This window comes from Xyrauchen texanus, chromosome 31, assembly GCF_025860055.1.
Source record: "Xyrauchen texanus isolate HMW12.3.18 chromosome 31, RBS_HiC_50CHRs, whole genome shotgun sequence".
NCBI classification, from domain to species: domain Eukaryota; kingdom Metazoa; phylum Chordata; class Actinopteri; order Cypriniformes; family Catostomidae; genus Xyrauchen; species Xyrauchen texanus.
The window spans coordinates 34,419,737-34,447,661 of record NC_068306.1 but is presented as its reverse complement, the minus strand read 5'-3'; the positions used below and the strand labels follow the sequence as shown (position 1 = coordinate 34,447,661).

General features: G+C 40.3%; 1 protein-coding gene across 1 annotated transcript in view; it reads right to left on the bottom strand.

Annotated features, from left to right (window-relative positions):
- Nucleotides 1–231: 231 nt before the first annotated feature.
- The window catches only part of LOC127625343 (transmembrane protein 164), a 50,637-nt gene continuing 22,943 nt past the window's right edge, over nucleotides 232–27,925 (bottom strand). The window contains exons 3-6 of the mRNA XM_052100588.1: nucleotides 20,329–20,395; nucleotides 18,409–18,487; nucleotides 11,615–11,715; nucleotides 232–1,876 (exon numbers count right to left, since the gene is read on the bottom strand). Of these exons, the coding sequence (XP_051956548.1) occupies nucleotides 1,670–1,876; nucleotides 11,615–11,715; nucleotides 18,409–18,487; nucleotides 20,329–20,395 (454 nt within the window). The 3' untranslated portion in view covers nucleotides 232–1,669. The remainder of the gene's footprint in view (nucleotides 1,877–11,614; nucleotides 11,716–18,408; nucleotides 18,488–20,328; nucleotides 20,396–27,925) is intronic.

Sequence of the window (27,925 nt, the reverse complement as noted above, 5' to 3'; positions counted from 1 at the left end):
ACTGCAGAAAAATGAGATTGTTATCTGAGAATGTTGAATATAATATTACAAATATAACTATTTTAAAATATCTAAAAATCCTTAAAATATACATTTAACTGAGAAGCAGCATATAAGATATTTAGACATGATTTTAGAGAATAGATCATGAACATAAGTATATTTTACTGCACTTGCAGAAGTATAACCAAGTGAAAAAATACACTTATATTTGTCTCCTAAAGCAAATCTAAATATGTTATATGTTGCTTCAAGTAAATGTTTTTTTTTAGACAATTTAAAATGGAAAACAAGACAAAAACACTTGATAACAATAGGATTTTTTGCAATGAATTCTTTACTGAATTAAACCTAATAAGTCTTTTTTCGCCCCGTTAATTCAGTTAATGTCTTTTAAAGGAATTTGTAAAAGATGATTTTGTCCTCTTTATTGTTAGTAAGCACGTTTAATCCAACCTTTTAAATCGGGGCACAAGCTGAATAGTCGGTAAAGAGCAAATGGTTATTCATTGCAATAATCTGCTAATAGTCGAATAATCGTTCTAATAATCGTTTAGATTAATCGATTATCAAAATAATTGTTATTTGCAGCCCCACTTGTGACTATCCTTTTGAAACAGAGTATTTTCAGCATTTACGGATTGAACTGTAAGTGCCTTGATTAACATTTTTATGTTAATCAACATTAGGCCACACATGTTTTCGATTGAGCTTAACTTGTGTTGAACCCAGAATTTTTGATCTATTTGGCTGTTTATAAAATATAAACTTCCTATGAATTGAATTACACTAGTTGTGTGTAACAAAAAATGTAGACTATAAACAAAATATATTAATTTAACGGAACATAAGCTTGAGCCTTTTCAACTTTCCTAATAAGGAAAATCTAAAGAATTACAATCAAAAATGTAAAGATAATGACAGAAAAATAAAAACTACTGTTAAAAATGATCATAGTATTAGCATCAAGGGCCTGGCCTCTTGATCAATAATGAATGGAATCAGTCAACTGCACCTTTAGCCATCAGAAAGTGCTTGTTTCATATTGTGGATGTGAACAAATACAACGACATTTGATCATTTAATGTTGAGACTATTTACACACCGGTATTACAAAGAAATGGACTGCAAAATCTCCTAAACAAACAGTACCACTATACTGATGCTTTCCACAAAGGTTCGATAATATACACAGTGTTGTTTTGAGATGAACACAATTCTTCTGAGAGCCAGCAAGCAAGGCTTAAGGAAATGGGGTCAATAACAACATAACAGCTATCGAGTGAAAAGCAATGTAAATGGAAACCGGGTTGGCCCCATTTATCTGTTAGATGGGTATAATTGGAGAAGGCAACTTGAGAAGAAAGATTACGTCTGTTCCGAGTTCACTGAATTGTCATTTTGTGAAAACTCAGAATTAAGAAGAACAAGGCAAGGTTTGTCATGTGAGTCCCAAGTGTTACCTGCTCCTACGGTGCAAAAACAGTCCTCCGATCTGGTTATCCAGCTTTTAAAATGCAGATGTCACTGTCAGCTTGGACTGCAAGTTGTTACTCCCAGTGACAAATGTAAAAATGGTGTGTAATAAAAATCAGCTTCAGTATGTATAGGATACAGTCAGACAAGTGCAGGAGTGTCTGGTCTGCGTGAGACTGCAGATAAAGCAACATTAGTCCACCTTCTTGTTGCGTAAACGTGCTATGTCCAGTAGATACCGGCACGTTGGAGCAGTGTGTTGCGAGAGGATGGTTAGGGCCTTGCCATGCACTAACGTCAGGGCGGTCTGATGGCCCGTCGCCCACACTCGGTACCATGGTCCGTAGAAAGGGTCTGAGACAGCTGGACACAGCATGTTGTTCAGATTCACTTCTGTTAACTGGTGGAAGACAAAATGCAAGATTGAGTTAGTTATTATAGGGCCACAATGACTAAGGGTGACTACACACAAGAAAAAGCTCAGTGTTAGAGTCAGTGTTTCTTTCGTCAACAAAATTACAGACGAAAATGTTTGTTGACAAAGGATTTTTCAACAAGACAAAAAAAGACTCATAATGACAATAATCAAACTGTTTAATTAAAACCTGCTGTTGATAAAAATATAACTAGAAAATTAAATTCCAAGATATTACTGCACTAGCTTTTTATTTCTATTTTTTTAATAAAGAAAAATGGAGAAGGAATAGATTAAAATAATTCAGTCACAGTATGTTGGGGATTTTTCCCCTTGAGCTGCATGAGCTGAACACCTGTACAATGAAATGTGCCTCACTAGAACACATCTTGTACAACTGTGAGACATTTGAATGAAGTTACTTAAAAACATGCAACACGTAACCCAATATCCTTAACTGTCTGAACATGAGGAATTAAGAGAATAACTTTCTAAAAAGTATTGAATTATTAAATATTTTAATTCTCTCATCATTTATTCACCCTCATGCCATCCCAGATGTGTATGACTTTCTTTCTTCAGCAGAACACATTTCAGCAGGACTTTTTGTTTTGTTCCTCTTATTGCAATTCACAGTCCCCTTCGAAATCAACAAACTTGTAGCGTTCACCATCGTAGCAAAATTAGGGATGTCAAAAGTACCGTTATTTCGGTACCAAGTCGATACTAAAATAGAGAACTTTTAAGGATTCCAGTGGTTCTGAAGTACCCGTTCGGTACCTGTGCATTTGTTTGACCGACACACGGCTGCTTTCAAATGCTCATGGTAATTCATAAGCATTCTGTTATTCCTTTAACATTGAAATGCTGCTGATTGAAGTGTCACAGCTGGTGCTTGATCGGAGAAGCAATCAGAAGGAGAGCGCTCGTGCTAAATGCGGCTACACGCGTGCACTGTCGAATGTGTTTCAAGGTTAAAATGCCCATCAGACATGGTATTGTAAACATAATCGACGGATTGCAAACAGGTTGAATAAAAACAATCAGGTATGTATGTATATCAGATCTGAGTAATAAAAGAAGCAATGTTTAATAATTGAGAAACACTAAAAGGGAAACATGACATTGTTTAAATGTTTTATTTACATTGATATTTCACTTTTTAAATAGGCTAAAGGGGTGTTTAATAGCATTTTGCCAATTTTTGCTGCTTCGAAATTGGTATTGAGAATTGTGAAACCTTACCGGCATTGGTACCATGAGAACCCTAGCGTAAATCCTAGTGTGTGTCCTAATGCCCAAAACATCCTCTGTCAAATACATGAATGCAGACGCTTCCAGTTACCTAAGCTCAGTTTTGCACGCTGTTGCATGTCAGAACTAGTGGTAGGACAATATGATTCACAATTCAATATTATATTGATTTAATATAAAAACACTTAAATGACAAAGTATGACAGAACATTTACAATTTTTTAGATTGTAATTTCTCAGAATAATGTTCTCTACTACACAATATAAATGCTCAAAGTTCAAATAATAAGAGTTTCTTGTGTTAATTTCTCTATAAGTAAAAGTCCCAAACAAATAAACCTTTCAAAATAGTTGGCTACATTCAGGCTGATCAGAACAAGCAATAGAGCTGAACAGATCAGGGACATCTTTTTGCAAGGAAAAATTATATTATACTAATATATACCATGGTCTGATCGAAATACTTGATTCTGATTGGCTGGAATGTGTGCGTTAAAGCCATAGTAGTTCAAGATGATTTGAACTGTAATGTTATAAACATCATCTTATATTGCTGCACTTCTCAGCACACACCCACTAGAGGGCTCCGCTCGCTCACGCAGCACTGACGCGGTCAATGCAGATGACTTAAAACACAGCCTTTTTCATTTTAGTAATCGTGCAAGGCCATATCATGATTCCAATCTTATTAAGCAGCCTTAATTGATTCCATAGTGATGTCTAAGAGGTCCAAGTCTGCAGGTTTCAAAGCATTTTTGATGGGTTTACATCATCGGGTAAGTGCTGCTTTCACAACTGAGACTTCCGTAAAAGAGACGCGTCATTTCCGTAATGCTCGTTTTTCCTCAATGTGAAAATGACAAAGAACAGAAATAAACCGAAGAAGAAAAAAACTAACAGAAAGATTTTGATGTTTGACGGGTCATTGCTTTCATTCCGTGTGATCATTTATAAATGAAAAGTTACCAATATCCAATTTTGCCTTGCTGTGGTTCATCATTTATTTTGGTTCAAAATAAATCAAAATTCTATATATTGTACCATCCCTAGTCAGAACTTTGTGACAAGGGGCGCTACATGGCAGGCATCAGCATAATTGGTCTCCTATGGTCAGTTTTCTCTTTCAGGTTAACTACTGTCATGGCGGAGCAATGGTTTAAGAATTTAGCTGACCAAGTTTGATCTCATAAGAAAGTTTATGGCAAGCTACCTGAATAACACAAATTTGAAGGTAACTATAACCTCTATGTCACAGTAAAGCAAGAACTTGCAAATGCGTTGGCCTAACAATTAACATATAAGCTTGCATACCTGCATAGGAGAATGTTTTCTGGTCTAGAAATGACTAGGGTATTCTGTACATTTGGGTGAGAAAGCGGAATATGCAGCGATGCATCTTAGTGTAAGTTACACCATCTGCTTCTATGAAAAGTGTGAACTGGAAGAACATGGTGCTAGGCGATAATTCGATCAGAAAAGGTGGAGTGCTCCAATGGGAATCAAATACTGGGATCACAAAACTGACTAAGCCAACACCTGCTTGACAGTCAACCAAACACTTCTCAATAGTGTCATTGTATGAACTTTTAAACTATGCAAAGGAATTTCACTTAGCAGTCTCTGTGAGCAACACTGGAACAGAACGCAATTACAAAGCATTTTCAAAAAAGTAGCACGCATAGTGAGACGGGTGGATAATGGTTACCTGACAGACTGCAACCGCTCACTTTACCATTAGCCCACATTCTATGCATTCCACAGTCAAAATAACATAACAATTTGCAGTGAGAATATAGAAACTGACACTGCCCACTACAGTATTTATTCACCATAGAGTGGGTGATTGTCATAAGAACAGAAAAGTTTTGGGATGTTTATTTAGCTGGAATAGTGGAGGTCATGACCAAGGTTATTATTGTATAAAACTATTATGAAGACAAAAACTGATGGTAGAAGGTGATGGTAGGTACAATCTACTATTAATTGTAGCAGCAATAGCACATTTACAGCTCATTTCATTTTCAAGTACTGCTGCTGTTATACATTTGACAAATAAAACTTTATACTTAATAGTACTGTAGTAAAGGTGCTGTTTGTGATAAAGTGTTGTATGTGTCATCATAGGAAAAGTGGTGAGTTATGATAAAAATATTCAGTTTGTTGTCCTAAAACCTGGAAAAGGATCAGCATTTTCAAGCCATGTGTTTCCTTTTGAACTTCCTATAGGTTTTTAGAACAGCGGTTTTGGAAGTTTGAGTAAAACTTGAAGAGTCTTTCACATTTTGTTCAACAACATAAATTACAAACAGTCATACCTCAAAGTATGTGAATTTAGAAGCTGCTTTGTTCAGTTGAAAACAAAAAAACAAACCAAGTTGTAATGCTAAATAAGGACTACAACTACCACAAGTATGAGAGTGCATGTGCTTGATGAATTGGAGTGCTGTTGTAGTCCTTATTTAGAAACTTGACATCAACTTGTTCTTTTGCTGTTTTTTAGGGCCCAAGCCTTGAAAAGGCAAGGCCCTATTGTTTTCGTTAGAATATTATTTTTCTATTCGGGCACTTTTGGGGCTCTTAACGTGCTCTAAAACTCTTGAAACTTTGCACAAGGGTCAGAACCCGCGGCCATTAGGGCCCGGCTGAAGCTGGTACCGGGGCGTGGCAGGGGGGCTCGACGGCGCCCCCTGGAACGGGGTCCGAAATCTTGGTCCATAAATCAAACACGCTTGCATGTAATAATATGAAACTTGGTACACATATAGATCTCATCGTTTCATATTTCCTTCATACTTTTACTTTTTACCCCAGCCCAACAGGAAATCGTCTATTTAGGGTTGTTTGGAAAACGCATGCAATGGAATTTGAAATACTCCTCCTAGAGAATTCCACCAATCGCCACGAAACTCGGTCAGCATGAAGTCAAGACATTGAGGATGAAAAATTGCCGGCGGATTTTTGATATCTCGAACGGTTTGGCCGTGGCGAGGAAACGAAATGATGGCGCGAAAAGAGAAACAGGAAGTCTGTTATAACTTCTGCATACATTAATTGATCTCGATGAAACTTCAGCAGTGTGTTCGCTGTAACAGGCCGATCGCATGGATGTGACTATTGTGAGTCAAAGTTATAGCGCCACCAACTGGCAGAAAGAAGCGTGTCACTTTCAAAATGCTTTGAAATCACCCTCTTATTTTTACCCGATTTACTTAAAACTTTTGGTGTGTAATGTAAACACACGGCAGATGTAGACATGTGAAAGGATTATTGATATCTTGGATACTGTTGCCGCGGCAATGCTTCAAACTTGAATATTCTTTTTTTGATGCTTTTGAGACTCTTAGCATTCTTGAAATTGCATGAAACTCGACAGACACATCACATTTATTAGCCAGTAGACATGTCCAAAGTTTCAGAAACGGGCATGGTGCAGGGGCTCAGTAGCGCCACCTTTTGACAAAAGTGAGGGGGTTGGTTTTACACTTTGACCCACAGTCACAAAACTCAGTAATTATATTGTTCTCATCAAGCCGGACAACTTTCTAATTTACAGTCATTAGCTCAGACCAACAGAAAGTCATATATTTTGGTTTGAATGTGGATGTTTTGGAGAATTTTCTCTGCCTCTCCCACTGACCCTACGTCTCTGTGTCTGGGGGGAGGGGGATGATTTGGCTGTTGAGTGACATTTACACTTACATTTATGCATTTGGCAGACGCTTTTATCCAAAGCGACTTACAGTGCACTTATTATAGGGACAATCCCCCCAGAGCAACCTGGAGTTAAGTGCCTTGCTCAAGGACACAATGGTGGTGGCTGTGGGGATCGAACCAGCGATCTTCTGATTACCAGATTACCAGTTATGTGGTTTAGACCACTACACCGCCACCACTCCAGTGAGAATGGAGTGAGTGAGAATGCTTTTATTTTTGTTTTTCAAGGTTTTGGGGCCTTTAACGTGCTCGAAAAATCTTGAAACTTTGCACACGTGTCAGAACCCGCGGCCATCAGGGCCGGGCCGAAGATGGTACCCGGGTGTGGCAGGGGGGCTCGACAGCGTCCCCTGGAATGGGATTCGAACACTTGCCCATATATAAAACATGCTTGCATGTAATAATATGAAACTCGGTACACTTGTAGATCTCATCGGGCCGAACAACTTTCGTGCTCTAAGTTTTACGCCAGCCCAACAGGAAGTCGGCTATTATGGGATGTTTGGAAACACATGCTCTGGAATTATATATATTCCTCCTAGAGAATGAATCCAATCGCCACCAAACTCGGTCGGCATGAAGTCAAGACATTGAGGATGCTACATTCCGGACGGATTATTGATATCTCGAACGGTTTGGCCGTGGCGAGGAAATTGATTTAGGACTAAAAAAGGACACATAAAGTGTGTTATAACTTAGTTAGTTCTATCTACAGTTACAAAACTCGGCGTGTATATTGTTCTCGTCAAGCCGAACAACTTTCTAATTTACAGTCATTAGCTCCGACCAACAGAAAGTCAGATATTGTGGTTTGAATGTGGATTTCTTGGAATTTTTCTCTCTCTGACAGACAGAGTGCCCCCTCCCGTTCTGTGTTTTTTCTCTCTGTCTCTCTCTGACAGACATAGTGGCCCTGCCATTCTGTCTGTGTGTGTGTGTGTGGGGAGGGGAGGGGGAGGGAATTTCTCTGTTGGAACTTTGAAGCTCAAAATCACCCTGAACATAGACATCCCAAGTCATTGAAAAGTACAAATGGTATTATTTAAAGTTTTTTTAATTTCTCTCTTACGTTGTAAAATGCCACGTTTTTGAATGGCATGTAAAATGTAAAAATAATCACTCAATCTCCATTTTTTTCTCTGATCTGTTGCTATTTTAATGATTTAAAAATCAAAGCACTGACCATTTAAAGTGTGAGCTTGTACATTTTGAAATAGTTATAAACAGTCACAGCAATGCAGTGTTATTATGTGCCTAGATAGTCTTTCAAATAAAATGAGTTTACCCCAAAAAGATATTTCTCTCATCATTTACTCACCCTCAGGCATGTGCACACATAGACATCAAAGGGGGATTGAGCACCTGCCCTTTTTCTTCCTCGAGAGAAAGTGCCCTTTTTTCTGGGGAGTCTTTTATTTATTTTTATAAATAAATTAATATATATATATATATATTCCTGTTTGCGCACAGCTTCCCTGTCAAACAAATATATTTATTAAATAAAAAATCAAAACATCAGGTCGGTAGATGAGATTTTGTCGATGCCCGCCCTCCCTCCCTCCCTCCGCGTCGTGTACAGTGCCTCGACTATACAGCTAATTAGCCAAAAGTAAATATAGTTAACTTGTGTCTTGCTAACATTCATGACTCATGAGCTACTAGCTAATGTAATAGGTTAGCTAAAGTGTAGCTAAGGCAATATATCATGGCCATACAGGCCAATATATACTGTACTTATTGGAGACATTACAGGTGAATACAGTCAAATTTGTGTGATGTACTTAACATAATGATAAATAATCTTAAGATAGTATATTGTATACTATGTATTGTGAATACACCCATGTTAAACATAAAAATGTACTTCCATTGCCCTAAAGGCACAGGGGGTGGTGGTGCCACCGGCTTGGGCCCGCCATCGCTGCTCGCAGCTATATTTTATATTTGTTTTTATTATATTTTTCTTTAACTCTTTATTTTCATTTCAATCTATTAATTTTATAAGATATTATATAGCTTTCTGGCCAATGGCTAAACCTTTGTTAGTTATATTATAAATAATAATAATAATAAAAAATAAAATAACTATATATGCACCATTAACAAACTAAGCATTTTAATATATTGATAGCCCAGTTAATCAAATTAATTACATGATGTGTTTATTAATTAAATGTTTGAATCACATAATCAATATTAGCAGAAAAAGGACATCCACACCACAATTTTTTTTAAGGATTTAAAAGATTTCATATATATATATACATATATATATACACACACACAAATACAACCTCAGATGAACAACAACACATGACATATTACACCGTGTCATGATTTATTTAACAAAAATAAAGCCAAAATGGAGAAGCCATGTGTGAAAAGTGAAGTACGCCCTTACTGCTTCCATAGGAATTAAGAGGCTAATTAGTAGCCATGTGCTGCTAATTAAATGCCCTTGATTAATTGATCATCAGCGAGTGTGACCACCTCTATAAAAGCCGAAGTTTTAGCAGTTTGCTGGTCTGGAGCATTCAGGAGTGTGTTTACACAATGCCAAGGAGGAAAGACATCAGCAATGATCTTAGAGATGCAATTGTTGCTGCCCATCAATCTGGGAAGTGCTATAAGGCCTTTTCCAAACAATTTAAAGTCCATCATTCTACAGTGAGAATGATTATTCACAAGTGGAAAACATTCAAGACAGTTGCCAATCTTCCCAGGAGTGGACGTCCCAGCAAATTCACCCCAAGAACAGGCCGTGTTCTTCGAAAAAGACCATGGCAGCACGGCTTAGGTTTGCAAAGTTGCATCTGAACAAACCACAAGACTTCTGGAACAATGTCTTTTGGACAGATGAGACCAAAGTGGAGATGTTTGGTCAAAATGCACAGCATCACGTTTGGCGAAACCCAAACACAGCATATAAGCAAAAACACCTCATACCAAATGTCAAGCATGGTGGTGGAGGGGTGATGATTTGGGCTTGTTTTGCAGCCACAGGACCTGGGCACCTTGCAGTCATTGAGTCGACCATGAACTCCTCTGTATACCAAAGTATTCTAAAGTCTAAAGCCATCTGTCCAACAGCTAAAGCTTGGGTCATGCAACAGGACAATGATCCCAAGCACACCAGCAAATTTACAACAGAATGGCTGAAAAAGAAAAGAGGTGTTGCAATGGTCCAGTCCTCAACCTGATTGAAATACTGTGGTGGGACCTTAAGAGAGCTGTGCATAAACAAATGCCCGCTAACCACAATGAACTGAAGCAGCGTTGTAAAGAAGAGTGGGCCAAAATTCCTCCACAACGATGTGAAAGACTGATTAAGTCATAGAGAAAATGATTACTTGAAGTTATTGCTGCTAAAGGTGGTTCTACAAGCTATTGAATCATAAGGCGTACTTATTTTTTTCACACCTGACTACTCCATTTTGTCTTTATTTTTGTTAAATAAATCATGGCACGGTGTAATACATCATGTGTTGTTGTTCATCTGTGGTTGTATTCACCTAATTTTAAGACCTGTTATGGACCAGATGATTTTTATTATGTCCTGATACATCAAACCATAGAATTCAAGGAGGGTGTGCTTTCTTTTTCACATGACTGTATGTGTGTGTATATGTGTGTGTGTGTGTGTGTGTGTAATATATATATATATATATTAGTACACACATTGCCTTTCAAAAGTTTTGAATCATTCATTCCTTTTTTTCTCTCCCTAAATTAGAATAATAGTAAAGTCATCACAACTGTGGAATAATAGAAATGGAAATATGGGAATTATGTTGTGACTAAAAAAAAATCCAAAATAAATGAAAACTGTGTTATATTTTAGCATCTTCAAAGTAGTCCCCCTTTGTCTAGAATTTGCAGTCATGTACTCTTGACATTTTCTCATCCAACTTCATGAGGTATCACTCTGGGATGCTTTTTAAACAGTACTGAAGGAGTTCCCATCTATGTTGGGCACTTATTGGCTGCTTTTCTTTATTATTTGGTAAAGGTCATTAGATTTATAGTTCTGCCTGTTCTAAATCAGACACAGAGATAAAATACAGGGAGAAGATTGTATTAATTCGAATGAATTAAATGTAAAAGAATTTACCACACACTCCGTGCAAGTCAATTTCAAAGTTTTTACAATCCAGAAATACTAATAGCCACATAATGTAGAAAGGTTGGAACTTCAATTCTTTGTCATTGTGACATTTATGAGTATAAACCAGCGTTACAGACACGGCATCTCTTGGGCACTGTTCATGATGAGGAAGACCATCCGAAATGCTTTAAAACCTGCAGACTATGACCTCTGAGAAATCGGTATGGTATCCATTAAGGCTGCAATATAAGATTGAACTCTCGATTAGGCCTTGCATGATCACTAAACTGCAAGGTTGCATTTTAGATTGTCTGCATTGCACACTTCAGTCAGCGATGCATGATATTGGTGCCCTCTGAAAAACATTTAAATTCATAGACAAAAAAACTTCAGAGAACACCAGTTGTGGAAAATAAGACGTGATCAAGGAGCTTTATACAGAGCATGCCATGGAAGAGAAGATAAGTATATCCCTCACAGCCTCATGTTTTTTTTTTTAATGATTTTTCATATTGAATTAACAAGTTACATCGACAGCCCTAATAAAAAAAACTAGTGAAATTATCAGTCAATTTAAATTGACTAGTAAGATGAACAGCAGCCTGTGCTGTGCCAGTAACATCCGATATGAGTGTTTGATTGTGTCGTACCATTCCGAGGCCCTGGAGGAAGATGAAGTGATAGAGGAAGAGGATGCCGGTGGACAGCAGCGCCCACCACATGTCACTCAGAGGCTCCGGCTTATACACACCTGACAAAAGAAACAGAAAAAGTCAGCCTTCACGTTCAACATGCATGCGTGGAGCCCAGATCTGTTCAAGCCTGAGTAGCGCGTTTATTTGGATACTTGATCATTTGTTTCAATACTTGATTTAACTTCTTTAAATCTTGTTATATTAAGGTCCTATTACAACTTAATTTGAAACTTATTACCACACCTTTATTATTTATTTTCGGAACTTTTCAAAGGCCTTTTATGTCTAGATATGACTGTTTTATGTATCAAACCCAATTCTTCCATGTGTGTGTTTGTTTTTTCCTTTTCTTTTTTTTTTTTTTTAAATTCTTTTTTTATTTTGATTTTACAGGTCCATACAATAAAGTCAATGATATTACATGTCAAATTTTTCCTTAAGTCATCTGTAAATGTACATTAATAACTCAGAAACAAAGAAAAGTATTACAGACTCGGAAACCATTACTATAGTAATCAGGGACCCATTAGGCCTTCATTCTACATTACATACACATAACCATTTTTAGACATAGTAAAATCAAAATGAGAACTAAACAAACATGTTGGGGTAAATCTCAATGACTCATAAAGCTCTCTACCGAGGGAAAGTAGAAAAAATAAATAAATAAATAAATAAAACCAAAATCCACTTTAAACAAATGATGGGCGTAATGGAGTAATATACGTTATCCATCTTTCCCATCTTTTCAAAAAAGTTTCCTGTTGCAATCTCAAAGCAAAGGTAATCCTTTCCATCTTGAAAATATCATAGATAATGTCAATCCATTCCTCTACGATAGGTCTTCCAGGTTTTAACCACCTTCTAGTAATTGCTTTTCTACTAGCAGCACTTAGGATCTGAAATAAGTATTTGACATGAGTAGAAACATTTTCTGTTGCTAAGGCCCCTAAATATAAAGACTCAAATTTAAATTGAATATCCGTCTGAAAAATGCTTTGCAAAACTTTATATATCTCCCTCCAAAATGGGATCAGCACTGTACAGGACCAGAAAATGTGAAAATGATTTGCTTCAAGGCACCCACAATGTCGCCAACACGCCGAAGAATTGGTGTAGTGCTTCTTTTGAGTTGGAGTAATGAAAAACCTCACAAGGTTTTTCCAGCAAAACTCTCGCCATAGAAATGAACTGGAAGTTTTCCACTGTATCTTACATAAGTTCTCCCAATCTTCTTCCTTTAGAACAAAGTTTCCTTCCCGTTCCCATTTTTGTTTTACATACAGTGAACTACCTTTTGTTCATTGTAGCCCCTTGTATATTCTTGAGATGAGCTTCCGGTTAGAGCCAGCAAAATAGGCCTCCATAAACACTTTTAACAAAATGTTATCCCAGCCTACTATTGTACACCACTTCTGCATTTGGTCCATATGATGCCGGACCTGAAGGAATCTGTAAAAATCATCCTTATCTAAGCCAAATTGCCTCTTCAGATTTTGAAAGCTATTTATAGTGCCCTTATACAAAAATGTACAGTATGCTGTCAAACCTTGCAAGGTCCATCTCTTAAATCTTGCGTCCCATCTATTAGGCAAAAAATCTGTATCGAATGCACACCATTTCAGCACCTTTACCCCATCCTTCAGGTTATTATGAGTTATTACCTTGCTCCATATCTTAAGTGACAAACATATCCATGGGTTTCCCAATTCCTTTAAATTGAATAGCAAATCCTTGTCCCCAATTGCAGCCTGAATTGGAAATTCATCTGATATAGCTCCCTCAATCTCCTTCCATCTAGCACAGTAATCTGGGTTGCACCAGCATATTAATGGCCTCAGTTGAGCAGCAATATAGTAGTCTTTTAAGCATGGGAGAGCGACCCGCCCTTGATTTTTGACAATTGTAAACTCTGGTATCTAATTCTTGGCCTTCGTCCCTTCCAAATGAACCTTGAAATATGCTTGTCCCACTCCTGGAATTGTTGGTCAGGAATATCTAGTGGAAGAGACTGAAAGAGATACACCAACTTCGGCAAAATAACCATCTTGACAGATTCCACGCGTGATCCGAAATTGAGGAAAGGTAAAAGATCCCATCTCCTTATGTCTTCCCTGATCTTTTTGTTCAAGGGGAGGTAGTTAAGTGAGAACAAATTTGTCAAGTCCCTTGGAATGTTCACCCCTAAATATCTAATTGAATCCGAGTCCCATTTCAAATTATACTTATTTTTCATATTTACAGAAGGGTTGTAATCAAAACATAGAATTTGTGTTTTTGGAACATTCAACTTATAACCAGAAAAGGATCCATATTGCTCCAATAATTCAAATAGCCGTGCCAACGATTGCTCAGGGTCAGTTAAATACACCAGTACATCATCAGCGTAACAACGAAATAATTTGTTCTCCCCCACGCATAACAATTCCTTTAATATTGTTGTCCTGAATGATCCATTGGCTCAGGGGCTCAATAAAGATTGCAAACAGGAGGGGGCTAATTGGACATCCCTGTCTTGTTCCTCTTTCTAATGAAAAGGGGCTAGAGACAGCCCCATTTATTTTAATTCTTGCCCTTGGGCTATCGTAGAGAGCTCGTAATGTTTTAATAAAGGTACTGTGAAATCCAAATTTGTCCAAAACTTTATACAAAAAAGACCAATTTACACAGTCAAAAGCTTTTTCTGCGTCCAGCCCCACTAGTACTGCATCTAAATTATACTCTGTTATATGATTAATTACGTGTAAAGTCCTTCTAATACTATCTTGAGTTTGTCTTCCGCGAATAAAGCCCGTCTGGTCAATACTAATAATTAATGGTAGCAGTCCCTCTATTCGTTTGTATAGTATATGGGTAAATATTTTATAATCCTGGTTCAACACGCTTACTGGTCTAAAATTACCGCATTCAAACTTGTCCTTCCCCTCTTTCGGAATTAAGGATATTACCACCTCCCTCCAAGAGGGAGGTATACTATTCTCTTTAAGAACCCAGTTAAAGGTGGACTGCAGCACCGGGGTCAAAGAACCCTCCATGACTCTGTACCATTCGGAAGGGAACCCGTCCGGACCTGGTGCCTTATTTGGTTTAAGATGCGATATGGCTGATCGAATTTCTTTCTCTGTAATTTCTGCTACGAGATTCCTACTTTGTTCACTATTCAATTTGGGCAGATGAATTTTCTGAAAAAATCTTCCATTTTCTCTCCCTCTATTTGAGGCTGGGAGTATAGTTTTTTATAATAATTTTCAAAGCAATCTTGTATTTCATTTAATTTGTAATGCATCGAATTAGTAATAGGATTTTTTATTTTATGAATTGAATTCTCTGCTTGTTGTTTTTTCAGCCTATATGCTAATAATTTGCTGGCTTTCCCACCCCCTTCATAATATTTCTGTTTTGTAAAAATTAACTTTTTTTGTATATCCTTTGTATAAATCTCATTTATTTCGTTCTTTTTCTTCCTAAGTAGCTCTCTATTTTTTTCCATCATTTGTGTCTTTGTGGTGTTGTTCCAATTGTTTTAGTTCTACTTCTAACTGAATTAACTCTTTTGTCTTACTCTCTTTAGGTGAGCACTGTACCCAATTATCTTGCCTCGAAGCACAGCTTTACATGCATCCCATACTATTGGTGGGGAACTTCCCCATTGTCATTCTGTTCTAAGTATTCAGCAATATCCCTCTTAATTTGTTCCTTCATCTGAATTAGTACACATGTGTTTAACCTCCATAAAGTGTCTTTCCGGTACTGTTCAAGATTTAGTTTTAAATAAATGGGGCTATGGTCTGAAAGGTCCATGCTCCCCACATCGCAGCCAACTACCCTGTTTAGATCTTGAGCAAAAGTAAAAAATAATCAATCCTCGAATACACCAAGTGTGGATTTGAAAAAAAGTGTAGTCTCTCTTTGAAGGGTTTAATTCTCTCCAGATATCAATTAATCCGATTTCTTTCATAGACAGATTGATCTTTTTACTTATCAAATTGGGCTGGACTGTGTGTGTACTTGAGGTATCCAGTTTGGGATTTAGTCTAATGTTGAGATCCCCCCCGCAGATTAGGACCCCATGGGTCTCCGCTGTTATCAAATCGAATATCTGTTTAAAAAACTTCCAGTCAGAGTTAGGAGGAGCGTAGATGTTGAATAGGGTAACCAATGAGCCCCTAAATTTCCCCTCACCAGAATAAATCTTCCCTCCGTGTCCTTTTTTTCAAAAATGGGTTCGAAACTAGTCTTGCTGGATATCAATACTGCCACCCCCCTCCTGTGCCCCGCCGTATACGATGATGAGTACTGATGCTTAAAGCCCAATCGGTTTAATTTAGCATGTTCTGTATCCGAAAGATGTGTTTCCTGTAAAAACGCCACCTCAACTCTCTCTCTTTTAGTTTAGTTAATATCTTACTCTCTGATGGGGTTGACAAGGCCATTCACATTATAAGTTGCTATTTTAACTGATTGCATTCAGTGTATACTAAGGGAAAAATGAGAAATGAAATAAACGACAAAAAAAAAATAAATAAAAATAAATAAATAAATAAATAATAATAATAAAATAAATAAAATAACCCTAAATGACCATGAGTAATAAAGAGAATCACAGTATATACCCCACAAACTACAAAGAACGGCAGCAAGAACTGCTGCGACACCGAGAACACAATAAGAACAATAAAGACAGAAATAAAAAGACTTCCAACTGTGGGGTCTTAATATTGACCCTGGTGAAGCCCTGATAGAAAAAGGGCTCTGAGGTAAAGCCTCCCCCCTTACGAATGGGTGAGGGCCTTCATGCATGACTGTCTTGGCAACATAAAAGAAAATCTCCCCGACGTTTACATTATAAACTTAATTAGTTATGCAGCCCGTTCAGTGCTTCTTTAGTAAACAGGACGTGTTAAAGGATTTAACGTTAATTCCTCTCTCTACTGAGAGTCCCAAGCGGAAAAAGAAAACAACGACTCAACGGACTCACCCGTTATATTTCCAGTAAACTCGCACCAAGCAATTCTCAGTTAACTAGTAGTCATCCTGAATCCTGATGTCTGAAAGCCTGTAATCTTTCCTTAAAATCCAAAGCCCTGCCAGCTCTGTGTCGGTTCCCTGGTCTCTTGACGGTGTGCCACGTGAACCGCTGGATCCGCTCCAAAAGCGAGTCCGGGTGTTTAATTATCGACACCGGGAACCCCTCCTCGCCATATCCTCCGTAGCCTCCTCCGCCGAACCGTACATCACAACTCCCTCCTGGTAGAAAACTCTAAGCCTGGCGGGAACGGCGTCTGAAATCGGATTTTCTTCTCCTTCAATACCGCTTTTGCTTCGGCATATTCCCTTTGCTTTTTCAAGACATCCGGCGCAGTAGTCGTGATCGAGATTGACTCTTTTCCGAGATATTGAAATCCTCGCTTTTGCCAGGCCATTCTCAACAGCTCTTCTTTCATCCTGTAGCTTGACATCTTGACAACGATGGATCTCGGCGTGGCTTCCCGGGCGGCCTCGGCATCAAGGCACGGTGAGCTCTTTCCACTCGAAGTTCAAATGTAGCTGGAAGCTCCAAACCCTCCCGCAGCAAACGCTCCACATACACCACCATCGATGGGGAATTTTCCTCCGCTCCCTCTTTAACACCGTGAATTCTAATATTTTCTCGCCTGGAGCGGCCCTCTAAATCAGTCAGCTTAGCGTCTAGGTGGATCTGAAGGTGTAGCAGTTCCTGCACGGTATCCTCCGCCACTTGTAACCGTGTTTCAGTCGCGTCAATTCTCCTCTCCGCCTCTTCGATCCTCGTATTGGATTTATTAATTTCTTCCCGAATCGCGTTCAGCTGCTGACTGCTGTCTTTTCTGAACTCTCTCAGCTCTTTAAGTATGAGGCCAGAATCTCCGGTCTCACTTTGATCCGCTCCGAAGTTGCGTATGCATATCCTCCTCGTCCTCCATTACGCTGCTAGGCGATGAAGTTTAGCTAGCTCCTTCGACGCCGAGTAACTCCGTCTGCTTTGACTTTTTATTTTTCCCTCTGGGCATTCTCAAAACCCACTGTCTTAAATCACACTTTAAATTAAGTTTGTTTCTAAATATTCGGGTTGTAGTGGGTTACTTTGTCCGAAATTGTCGAGAGCACGTTCTCTAAGCTGCCATCTCCTGGTTCGTCAAACCGGAAGCCGTTTTTTCCTTTTCTATAATTGAAATGTTTCAAATGGAAACTCTTTTTGAGGAATATTTTTTGTAATCAATTTATAGGTTTCCATGTGCCCTCAATATCCCTTTTACAAAAGCCAGTTCATGAACATCATTATGACAACATCCTTTAGGAAGTGACATTGTTTTTAACTTCCACAGAAATGAGCATTGGATTTAATGAACTACGTGATAATGTTTTGTGGTATTAGTTGGTATATCTCACTTAAATAATAAAAAAGAAATAAAAAAATCCATCCTGTTTGAAAAAAGTACAGAAATCGGTATGATATAAGCCAATGAAAATGAAAATAAATAAAATGATCACAATGAACACCCTTGTGTAAGTTCACTACCAACCCCTCACACAATGGCAGATCAAACAGGTTCTGCATAACAGGAATGAGTCTACTGATTTCAATAGTAATTTACATGGTAATCAACTGAAACATACTGTATAAACAGGGAAGCTAACATGGCATTGCGACACCACAAAAATGTAGCGTGAAAGCTCCAGAACTTCTGCTGGACATTAACGCAATGTTTAAAGAAACTTCGTAAACTCACCTCCTTTTCTGAAGAGGTAGATTGGCACGAGATACAGCATGGAGTGTTGAATGTAGTAGATCTCCTTCTCAAATGGAAGCTGTGAGGGAAGAAATAAGTGTTTAGACGATAAAACATTCAGAGTTCTGCAGCTTAAAACTATATTATTTAAGTATTAAACATTTCTGCAACAACAATATCCAAGGGCACTCTCATCCAATTTTATATGCAAAAATATGATTTGAAAGATATGCAAAAAGACATGCTGACAAAAGAACCTGTTTTACTTTACTACTAAGCAAATAAGAGATATAAGCTAATAAGATATTGCAACCAAACTCAACTGCAAAAAAACAGCTATGAATATTAGTTATTACTACTGTTTTTTTTAATGGCTGATGCCAATACCAATTTCTTGAGTTCTAGGTTGCCAATGGGGATGATGCTGATATACAGTGACAAGTGGATCTTATATATTTCTTAAACCCTATTATTAAGAAACTGCACCCTACTTTTCCTTTGGGTCATTTTTGATTAATTCTGATACCAGAAAATCAACAGTGTACATTTTAGAGTTACAATTTTAGACCATGTCTATTTCACAAATTAATCTCTACTGCCTTTTCCAGCACTCAAAATGGGAAAACTTTGCATGTCCATTGCAATTAAATCCATTCCTTCTCACTAATTTCAAACAATCTGTTGCAGTGTTACAGGGCTTTAGAAAGGTGCTGTAACTGTTCTTTCTGCCATCCAATGTTTTCTGAGAAAAAAAAAACATCCAAAGGTCTTTTACCATTGAGAGGGCCTTTAGCCCCATTGTACCCTTTCATAAAAAAAATATGGGGGCATGATTAATTGCATACATTTTTTTAACACATTTGTTTACATAATTATCGCACTGAATTAACGCGTTAAATGGACATCCATAATTCATGTATGTTCAAAAAACTATTTAAATTTGCATAACATTAAGAATGTCACATAACATTGTGAAATGTCACAACTGGTTTTTCCCATTCGGATCAAAATTGCCGGAGCAATTGGTTTGAATTAGTTATTCCACTTAAACTAAAAAAAGTTTTTTTCTTTTTTATATAGTTTGTTTTGATGGTCTTGACAGTCACAACTGGAACCAAAAACGATTCAGTATTCATAACGTATTCTTTACCTATACCGGGTCAGAGGATACTTGCTTTGATGTTTTTTTTATGCAATGCAATGTATATTTTTGTATATCAAGTATGGCCTAAAGGGAAAGAAAATTAAATTCTGTTATTTACATTTTGTGTTTGTCAAATGTAAGTGGAACTTGATAGGACACCTGTGTACACTGGTTCTGGGTAACTGACATCATACATACACTTAACAACTAAAAATTAAATTTGGTTGAAAGAATAAATACAAAAAGTTAATTAAGCAACAAATTCCAAACTCCAAGACTGAGCTTTAATCTCTTATCCTACATAAATCCTTGGAGTTATATAAGACATTACTCAAACTTTCAGATTAAATGGAGCACACACTCTGTCTCACACACACACACACACACACACACACACACACACACACACACACAATAGAAAGGAATGCACACACAACATAAGTAAATGCAGCTTTACCTTTAAACAGATTCTTTAACATTAGACTACCTCCAGAACAAATGTTTGAACCATCACACGACACTAACAAGTTCAACATAACAACACAACCTTTTATGATCTGTGCCCCTGCCCTGTCATAATACCTAGTTTCACGTGCTCTGTCAGTCTGCTTTGACATTTTTCTTTGTTATGAATATCTATTCTCTTAACTCTATTGTTGTATTATGTCTCTTGAACATAGAATAATTATTCTCTATGTTTGGGGAATCGTCAACTACTATGACATCAGACATCACTTATATCAATTTGGCTGTCAATTTAATGCAAATGTACTCACCAGTCTGGTGTTGACCACTGGGAAGAGAAGGGCTAAAAGGGCTCCATTCAGCATGTGAACCTGAAGCCTTCAAAACAGAAAAGATTGTAAAATCACAGTTGAAAAAACAATTAGGCAAGTCAAAGTTATATCTGAAAGAGGCACTACAGGATCACAGTTAAATAATCAAATAGTGACATTTTAAATGAATTAAACAGAAGGTTTAGAAATGAAAGAAAAGAATTAGCGCCATACAGTGCAGAAAACGTCTCGGGTTACATGTGTAACCCTTGTTCCCTGAAAAAGGCGGAACGAGATGTTGCGCTGCTAAGCGCTACGGGGAACAGCTTTAGCTGTGAGCCGAGCTGAATAAATGTGTGGAACACGTCAATGAACATTGACCGGAATTTATAGCCTTGGCTGATGTAATCATTAGATGCACCTGAGGCCAGGCTATAAATGGATACGTCACCAGGTGTCGCCAGATACTTCTTTTGAAGAGCAGTCCTGGGACGCTCCAGTGCGGTAAAGCAGCGCAACATCTCGTTCCGCCTTTTTCAGGGAACAAGGGTTACACATGTAACCCGAGACGTTCCCTTTACAAAAGGCTTCACTACGATGTTGCGCTGCTAAGCGCTACGGGGAACGCAATACCCACGCCGCCGCACTTGGGGCTGTCCGGACCCCTACGGTTGTGCAGTGTACTCACAAAAACGTGAGAGGACTCAGTCATGAGCTTCAGATGTCGACTCAAGGGCATAAGAGCCCGGAGTAGCATAAACATCTAAACCATTCAATTTTGATGAATGTGTGCGGAGAGGACCAGCCTGCCGCATCACAAACTTGTTCAGGCATGAGCTGAGATGTCGACTCAAGGGCATAAGAGCCCGGAGTAGCAAAGCATCTAACCCATAAAGTTTGATGAATGTGTGCGAAGAGAACCCTGTCGCACCACAAACTTGTCATAAAAACTGATGAATGTGAGCGGAGAGGACCAGCCTGCCGCATCACAGACTTGTTCAGGTATGAGCTGAGATGTCGACTCAAGGGCATAAGAGCCCGGAGTGCAGAACATCCAAACTAAAAAAAGTCCAATGAATGTATGCGGAGAGGACAACCTGCCGCATCACACACTTGTTTAGGCATGGGCTGAGATGCCGACTCAAGGGCATAAGAGCCCGGAGTAGCAAAGCATCTAGCCCATAAAGTTCGATGAATGTGTGCGAAGAGAACCCTATTGCAACACAAACCTGTCATAAAAACTGATGAATGTGAGCGGAGAGGGCCAGCCTGCCGCATCACAAACTTGTCCAGACATGAGCTTGAGATGTCGACTCAAGGGCATAAGAGCCCGGAGTGGCAAAACATCCAAACTATAAAAATCCAATGAATGTGTGCGGAGAGGACAACCTGCCGCATCACAAACTTGCTGCAGAGGGAGACCTCTAGCCAAGGTTTTAGAGGAGGAGAGCCCTCTGGTAGAGTGCGCCCTGAAACCTACTGGCGAAGCTTGACCGCCGCCTCGTAGGCCCGGGCAATAATGAGGATGCCTCTTTGAGGGCACCCCGCCCACCAAGCCGTGGCAAACCGCAGTGGCCACATAGAACCTGGCAGTGGCGAGGCAAGTGCCCGCTGACAGTTCTTTCTACAGAAAATCCAGAACTGAAACAAACTGGCAGTTAGCTGGTTCTGTAATAAGAACTTTAGTAGAAGGAAACGCATGCAGGTGCATTTGCGTTACTACGTTCAGCCCCTCCCAAGGGGAGGGGAGGGGGACTGGGCGACTCGGGGAGAAGTAGAGGAGACATTGCGCTATCAACAGAGGCGAAGAGGTCCTCTTCTGCCCTGTAAAATCTACCCAGATCAGTTCCAAGTGGAGGGAGCCCTAGCACTTGAAATGGTCTCGATAATCTCAAGAGAAAACCTTGTGAACCTCATTTGGTACCCTTAGGGGCCAGACATGAAAGGTTTCACAATTCGGGCCGGGGATGAAATATCGTCCCCTGTGCCTGAGACAGAAGGTCCCTCCTGTCCGGAATCGCCCAAGGCGAGTCGTCGAGGAGAGATATAATTTCTGAGAACCAAATCCTGTTCGGCCAGTGAGGCGCTATCAGTAAGAGGCAAGACCCTTGCTGGCGAACTCTGGCTAAGACTCCCGGGAGCAGAGAAACTGGGGGAAAAGCATACCGACACATTCTGGACCATGTATGCGCCATCGCGTCCAGACCCAGGGGGGCTGGGTGACTCAGAGAGAAGTAGAGGGGACATTGCGCAGTCTCTTGAGAGGCGAAGAGGTCCACTTCTGCTCTGTAAAATCTCTCCCAAATTTGTTGTACTACCTCGGGGTGGAGTTTCCACTCGCCCCTCGGTATGTTCTGTCTGGACAGCAAATCTGCTCCCACATTTAGGCGTCCAGGGATGTAAATTGCCCTGAGTGACAGGAGCTTGCCCTGGGCCCAAAGGAGAATCCGACGTGTCAGAAATACAGCTGACAAGAACGTGGGTCTCCTTGATGATTTATGTAAGAGGCTACCGCTGTATTGTCCACCCGCACCAAGACATGGCAGCCTCAGGAGGAGGTATTTCAGGGCCAGAAATACAGCCATCAACCCGAGACAGTGACAACCGAGCTGACGACCCTCCTATCCCCTTAAGCTGGACGACCACTTAAGGCCGCTACCCCGCCCGTCAGGGAGGCGTCTGTCGTTAGCAGTCTGTGACAACAAGACGCACCTAGAGTGGGACCCAAGGCAGAAAACCGGGGTCTGAACCACATAGAAAGGGAACGAAGCCTGAGGCGCGTAACCCTATTTAACCCAGGGGTTTTGGCCCTTGGAAGAAATCCCCTGGCTTTTGGCCACAACAAAAACGGTCTCATGAACAGAAGGTCCAGAGGGATCACCGTGGACGCGTTCGCCCTGAGACCTGGAAATCGTTGATACTGATAACAGTGCAACCTAGCCTGACTTTGCTCAGGGTGATCTGAATGGACTCAATCCTAGCGGGAGACAGTTGTGCCCGCATAGTGATTGAACTCCATACGATACCCCGATAGACAGTGTTCTGAGTGGGAGAGAGGACGCTTTTCTTGGCGTTGAGCCTCAACCCCAGAGAAACAGATGAGCTAAGACGATGTCCCTGTGCTGAACTGCCAGTTCCTGGAACTGCGCTAGGATCAGCCAGTCGTCTACGTAATTCAGAATGCAGATGCCCCGGAGTCGCAAGGAGCCAGCGCTACATCATGCATTGTGATTGTGTGGGTAAAAAGGGCTAGGCTGAGTGAAAGAACCTGACCCCGGAAGACTTCGCCCCCGGAACTTTCCATGTTGTGGCAGAACTTCTAAATGAAGTATAGAAGTGCGTCATAAGATCGATGGTGACCAGCCAAACGAGTTGTAGGGCTTGAGACACGACCGTCTTGACAGGCATCATCTTGGACTTGAACACCCACGGGTAGTTCAAGCTTAAGATCTAAGCCAGACGCCACCCCTCACCCTCCATGGGAAACGGGAAGTATTTAGGTGTAATAACCTAACTCTCTCTCTGGAAGGGGAACACATACCGTGGCCCCTTTAACCAGGAGATTGAGAGTTTTTTTTTTTTTACAAAAAAGAAATCCGGTTTACGGTAGTGAGAACACGCCGTTGAAACACGGAAAAGCGGTGAGAGAATTAAATCCTGACGCCCTTATAAGACCCACAGAAAAGGATATATCCGGCAGAAGTTTCCACGCTGCCAGGATCTCTGAGATGGGTATTATATTTTAACACTTCCTGTTGAGGGGTTGTTGGGTGTTTCGCGTCCTGAATAAAATGCAGGAACAGCGAAAACACCCAATTTTGACGGAAGCCTCTGCAACCCGAAACACCAAGAGGTGGCGGGAATGGAGGGGCTTCGAGGGGGTACCGGGAGGGGTGAAGTGAAGCACGCGCCCGTCCCGAGGGGAGCTACCCCCTAATCTAGGCGCAAGACCGTCAGGGTTTTCTCTTACTAGAATTTATAGTCCTGAGGGCTGGCAAGGGTGGCGAGACTGTCCCCAATCCCTGGGAGGAGGAGCACGACTCGCCACGCTTTGCTTTTGAACCTCCCTTCAGTCAGGACCGAGGTGGGTCTGAGGCTTGCTCGTCAAGCGCAGAACCCACACTCAGGTCGTCCAGGAGGTCAGCCTGGTATGCCTGAAAAACAGCATAGTGTGCAGAGCAGCACCAGCCTGACCTGCTGCTTGATAAGCCCTTCCCACTAAAGTGGAGGTTGTCCTACAAGGCTTTGAGGGGAAAGAGGGCTTCTTAAGTGACGATGTCGAGCCCGGCGAGAGATAGCCCGCAAGCGTCTGTTCGACCGGCGGCATCACTGAATACCCCCGTGCCTCAGCACCCACGATAGTCGAATATAATGACGTCGAGGGTATGTGAACACGGGAAGGAAATATATTTATTTTTATATATATATATATATTTTTTTAGGGGTTCTCCATGAGCGAAAAAGCTCTTCAAGGAGGTTACCAAAGAAAGGGAAGGGACCCATGAGGCGTTCCCTTTCTTAGACTGGAAGATAAAATCTATCCCCTAATTGGAGCGTTTGGGGGTCTCTTTTTCGCGTGGCCAGTCCAATCTGGCAACCGCACGAGTAACAACATCGAGCAATTCCTCCGTAGATTTTTTATCGCGGACGGAAAGCTCGGAGGCGGGAAGAGAATAGCGATCCACCTCATGATCCGAAGAAGCGTCGGAACGCGCTTCGAGATCATGTGAAGGACCAGCTGGGTTTGGGGAGAGAGTGAGAGAAAGGGATCAACCCGTCTCTTGCTCCTCAGCCAAATCCATGCACGAGCCCCACGAACGATCTTTTCATGAGTGCTGACTCCCGGAAGCAAGCGAAGCGAGCACGACGCACTCTGCCTGTTAAAGCAAATCGCAGTGCTCGCAACCGCCCTGCTGCAACGCGAGAGCAGCGTGCTCTACCCCCAAACAAACAGCAAAAACTGATGTGTGTCGTCTTCAGCTATAGAGCAAGAAGAGGGGAACACGCACCGTTTGCTTTCAGTCATTCTATCTAAAAAAAAAAAAAAAAAAAGATAGATATATATATCATATTTTCTAAACAGAAGAGAAAAATAGAACAACGTTCACTGCACACTGCCTAACTGAATCTATCTCCTAACAGAGGAAAGAAAGTTTTGACAGGGTGTGTGAAACACACAGAAACAGAATCGCTCTGAAAAAAGAGTTTCTGACGACACCTGGTGACGTATCCATTTATAGCCTGGCCTCAGGTGCATCTAATGATTACATCAGCCAAGGTTATAAATTCCGGTCAATGTTCATTGACGTGTTCCACACATTTATTCAGCTCGGCTCACAGCTAAAGCTGTTCCCGTAGCGCTTAGCAGCGTAACATCGTAGTGAAGCCTTTTGTAAAGGGAACTATTTAGTAATATTACTAAACGTTAAAACATGATTACTTTGTAGTGTTATTACTTACAGTGGGTTAATACAATTTTTGTAACAGGGACAATTGTAACACGGAGTCCTTGTTTTATATTATTATTACTACATTTTTTATGATACTATTACTGTTGGGACATGAAGTAAGTCAGGTATGGAACAATATGTGGGTGAGTAAATGCTAATTTTTTGGGTGAACTATCCCTTTAAGGCTAGAAAAAGAGAACTAGAAAAACTGGTTGAAGGACAAACACTTCTGTATCCAAGAGTCTCTTGATTAGCACTCATTAAAAAACACCAGCTAACAGGCATATGAAGTCATGACCCCTAACGACCCCTTTTTACACGCAAATAAGTTCAAAAGCATTTCCGTAGCTGTACTTAAACTACACCACATGCATAGTCTTTAAAACGCACACACACACACACACACACATATACACATACAGTATAAGTATTTAGACTGCCATATCATTCCACCTAAACAGACAAAAGATAAGACAAACTAGGTGTTTGTGATACACTGAATTGCTAACCCAAGAGTTACACACTACAGTTCATTTCTGGGCTAAACAAAAAGAGGCAAGTATGAGAGTTTTAGGCCAGTTGGTGGAACTGTCACTTGCCCTATCTGGTCAGTGCTGCTTTGTACTAGCATTTTTATGTTAATTGACCATAAACATGTGTTATACAGTGAGGAAAATAAGTATTTGAACACCCTGCTATTTTGCAAGTTCTCCCACTTGGAAATCATGGAGGGGTCTGAAATTGTCATCGTAGGTGCATGTCCACTGTGAGAGACATAATCTAAAAAAAAATATGATTTTTTAACTATTTATTTGTATGATACAGCTGCAAATAAGTATTTGAACACCTGTCTATCAGCTAGAATTCTGACCCTCAAAGACCTGTTAGTCTGCCTTTAAAATGTCCACCTCCACTCCATTTATTATCCTAAATTAGATGCACCTGTTTGAGTTCGTTAGCTGCATAGACACCTGTCCACCCCATAAAATCAACTACTAACATGGCCAAGACCAAAGAGCTATACAAAGACACTAGAGACAAAATTGTACACCTCCACAAGGCTGGAAAGGGCTACAGGGAAATTGCCAAGCAGCTTGGTGAAAAAAGGTCCACTGTTGGAGCAATCATTAGAAAATGGAAGAAGCTAAACATGACTGTCAATCTCCCTCGGCTGGGGCTCCATGCAAGATCTCACCTCGTGGGGTCTCAATGATCCTAAGAAAGGTGAGAAATCAGCCCAGAACTACACGGGAGGAGCTGGTCAATGACCTGAAAAGAGCTGGGACCACCGTTTCCAAGGTTACTGTTGGTAATACACTAAGACGTCATGGTTTTAAATCATGCATGGCACGGAAGGTTCCCCTGCTTAAACCAGCACATGTCAAGGCCCGTCTTAATTTTGCCAATGACCATTTGGATGATCCAGAGGAGTCATGGGAGAAAGTCATGTGGTCAGATGAGACCAAAATAGAACTTTTTGGTCATAATTCCACTAACCGTGTTTGGAGGAAGAAGAATAATGAGTACCATCCCAAGAACACCATCCCTACTGTGAAGCATGGGGGTGGTAGCATCATGCTTTGGGGGTGTTTTTCTGCACATGGGACAGGGCTGACTGCACTGTATTAAGGTGAGGATGACCGGGGCCATGTATTGCGAGATTTTGGGGAACAACCTCCTTCCCTCAGTTAGAGCATTGAAGATGGGTCGAGGCTGGGTCTTCCAACATGACAATGACCCGAAGCACACAGCCAGGATAACCAAGGAGTGGCTCTGTAAGAAGCATATCAAGGTTCTGGCGTGGCCTAGCCAGTCTCCAGACCTAAACCCAATAGAGAATCTTTGGAGGGAGCTCAAACTCCGTGTTTCTCAGCGACAGCCCAGAAACCTGACTGATCTAGAGAAGATCTGTGTGGAGGAGATCCCTCCTGCAGTGTGTGCAAACCTGGTGAAAAACTACAGGAAACATTTGACCTCTGTAATTGCAAACAAAGGCTACTGTACCAAATATTAACATTAATTTTCTCAGGTGTTCAAATACTTATTTGCAGCTGTATCATACAAATACAAATTTTTTTTAGATTATGTCTCTCACAGTGGACATGCACCTACGATGACAATTTCAGACCCCTCCATGATTTCCAAGT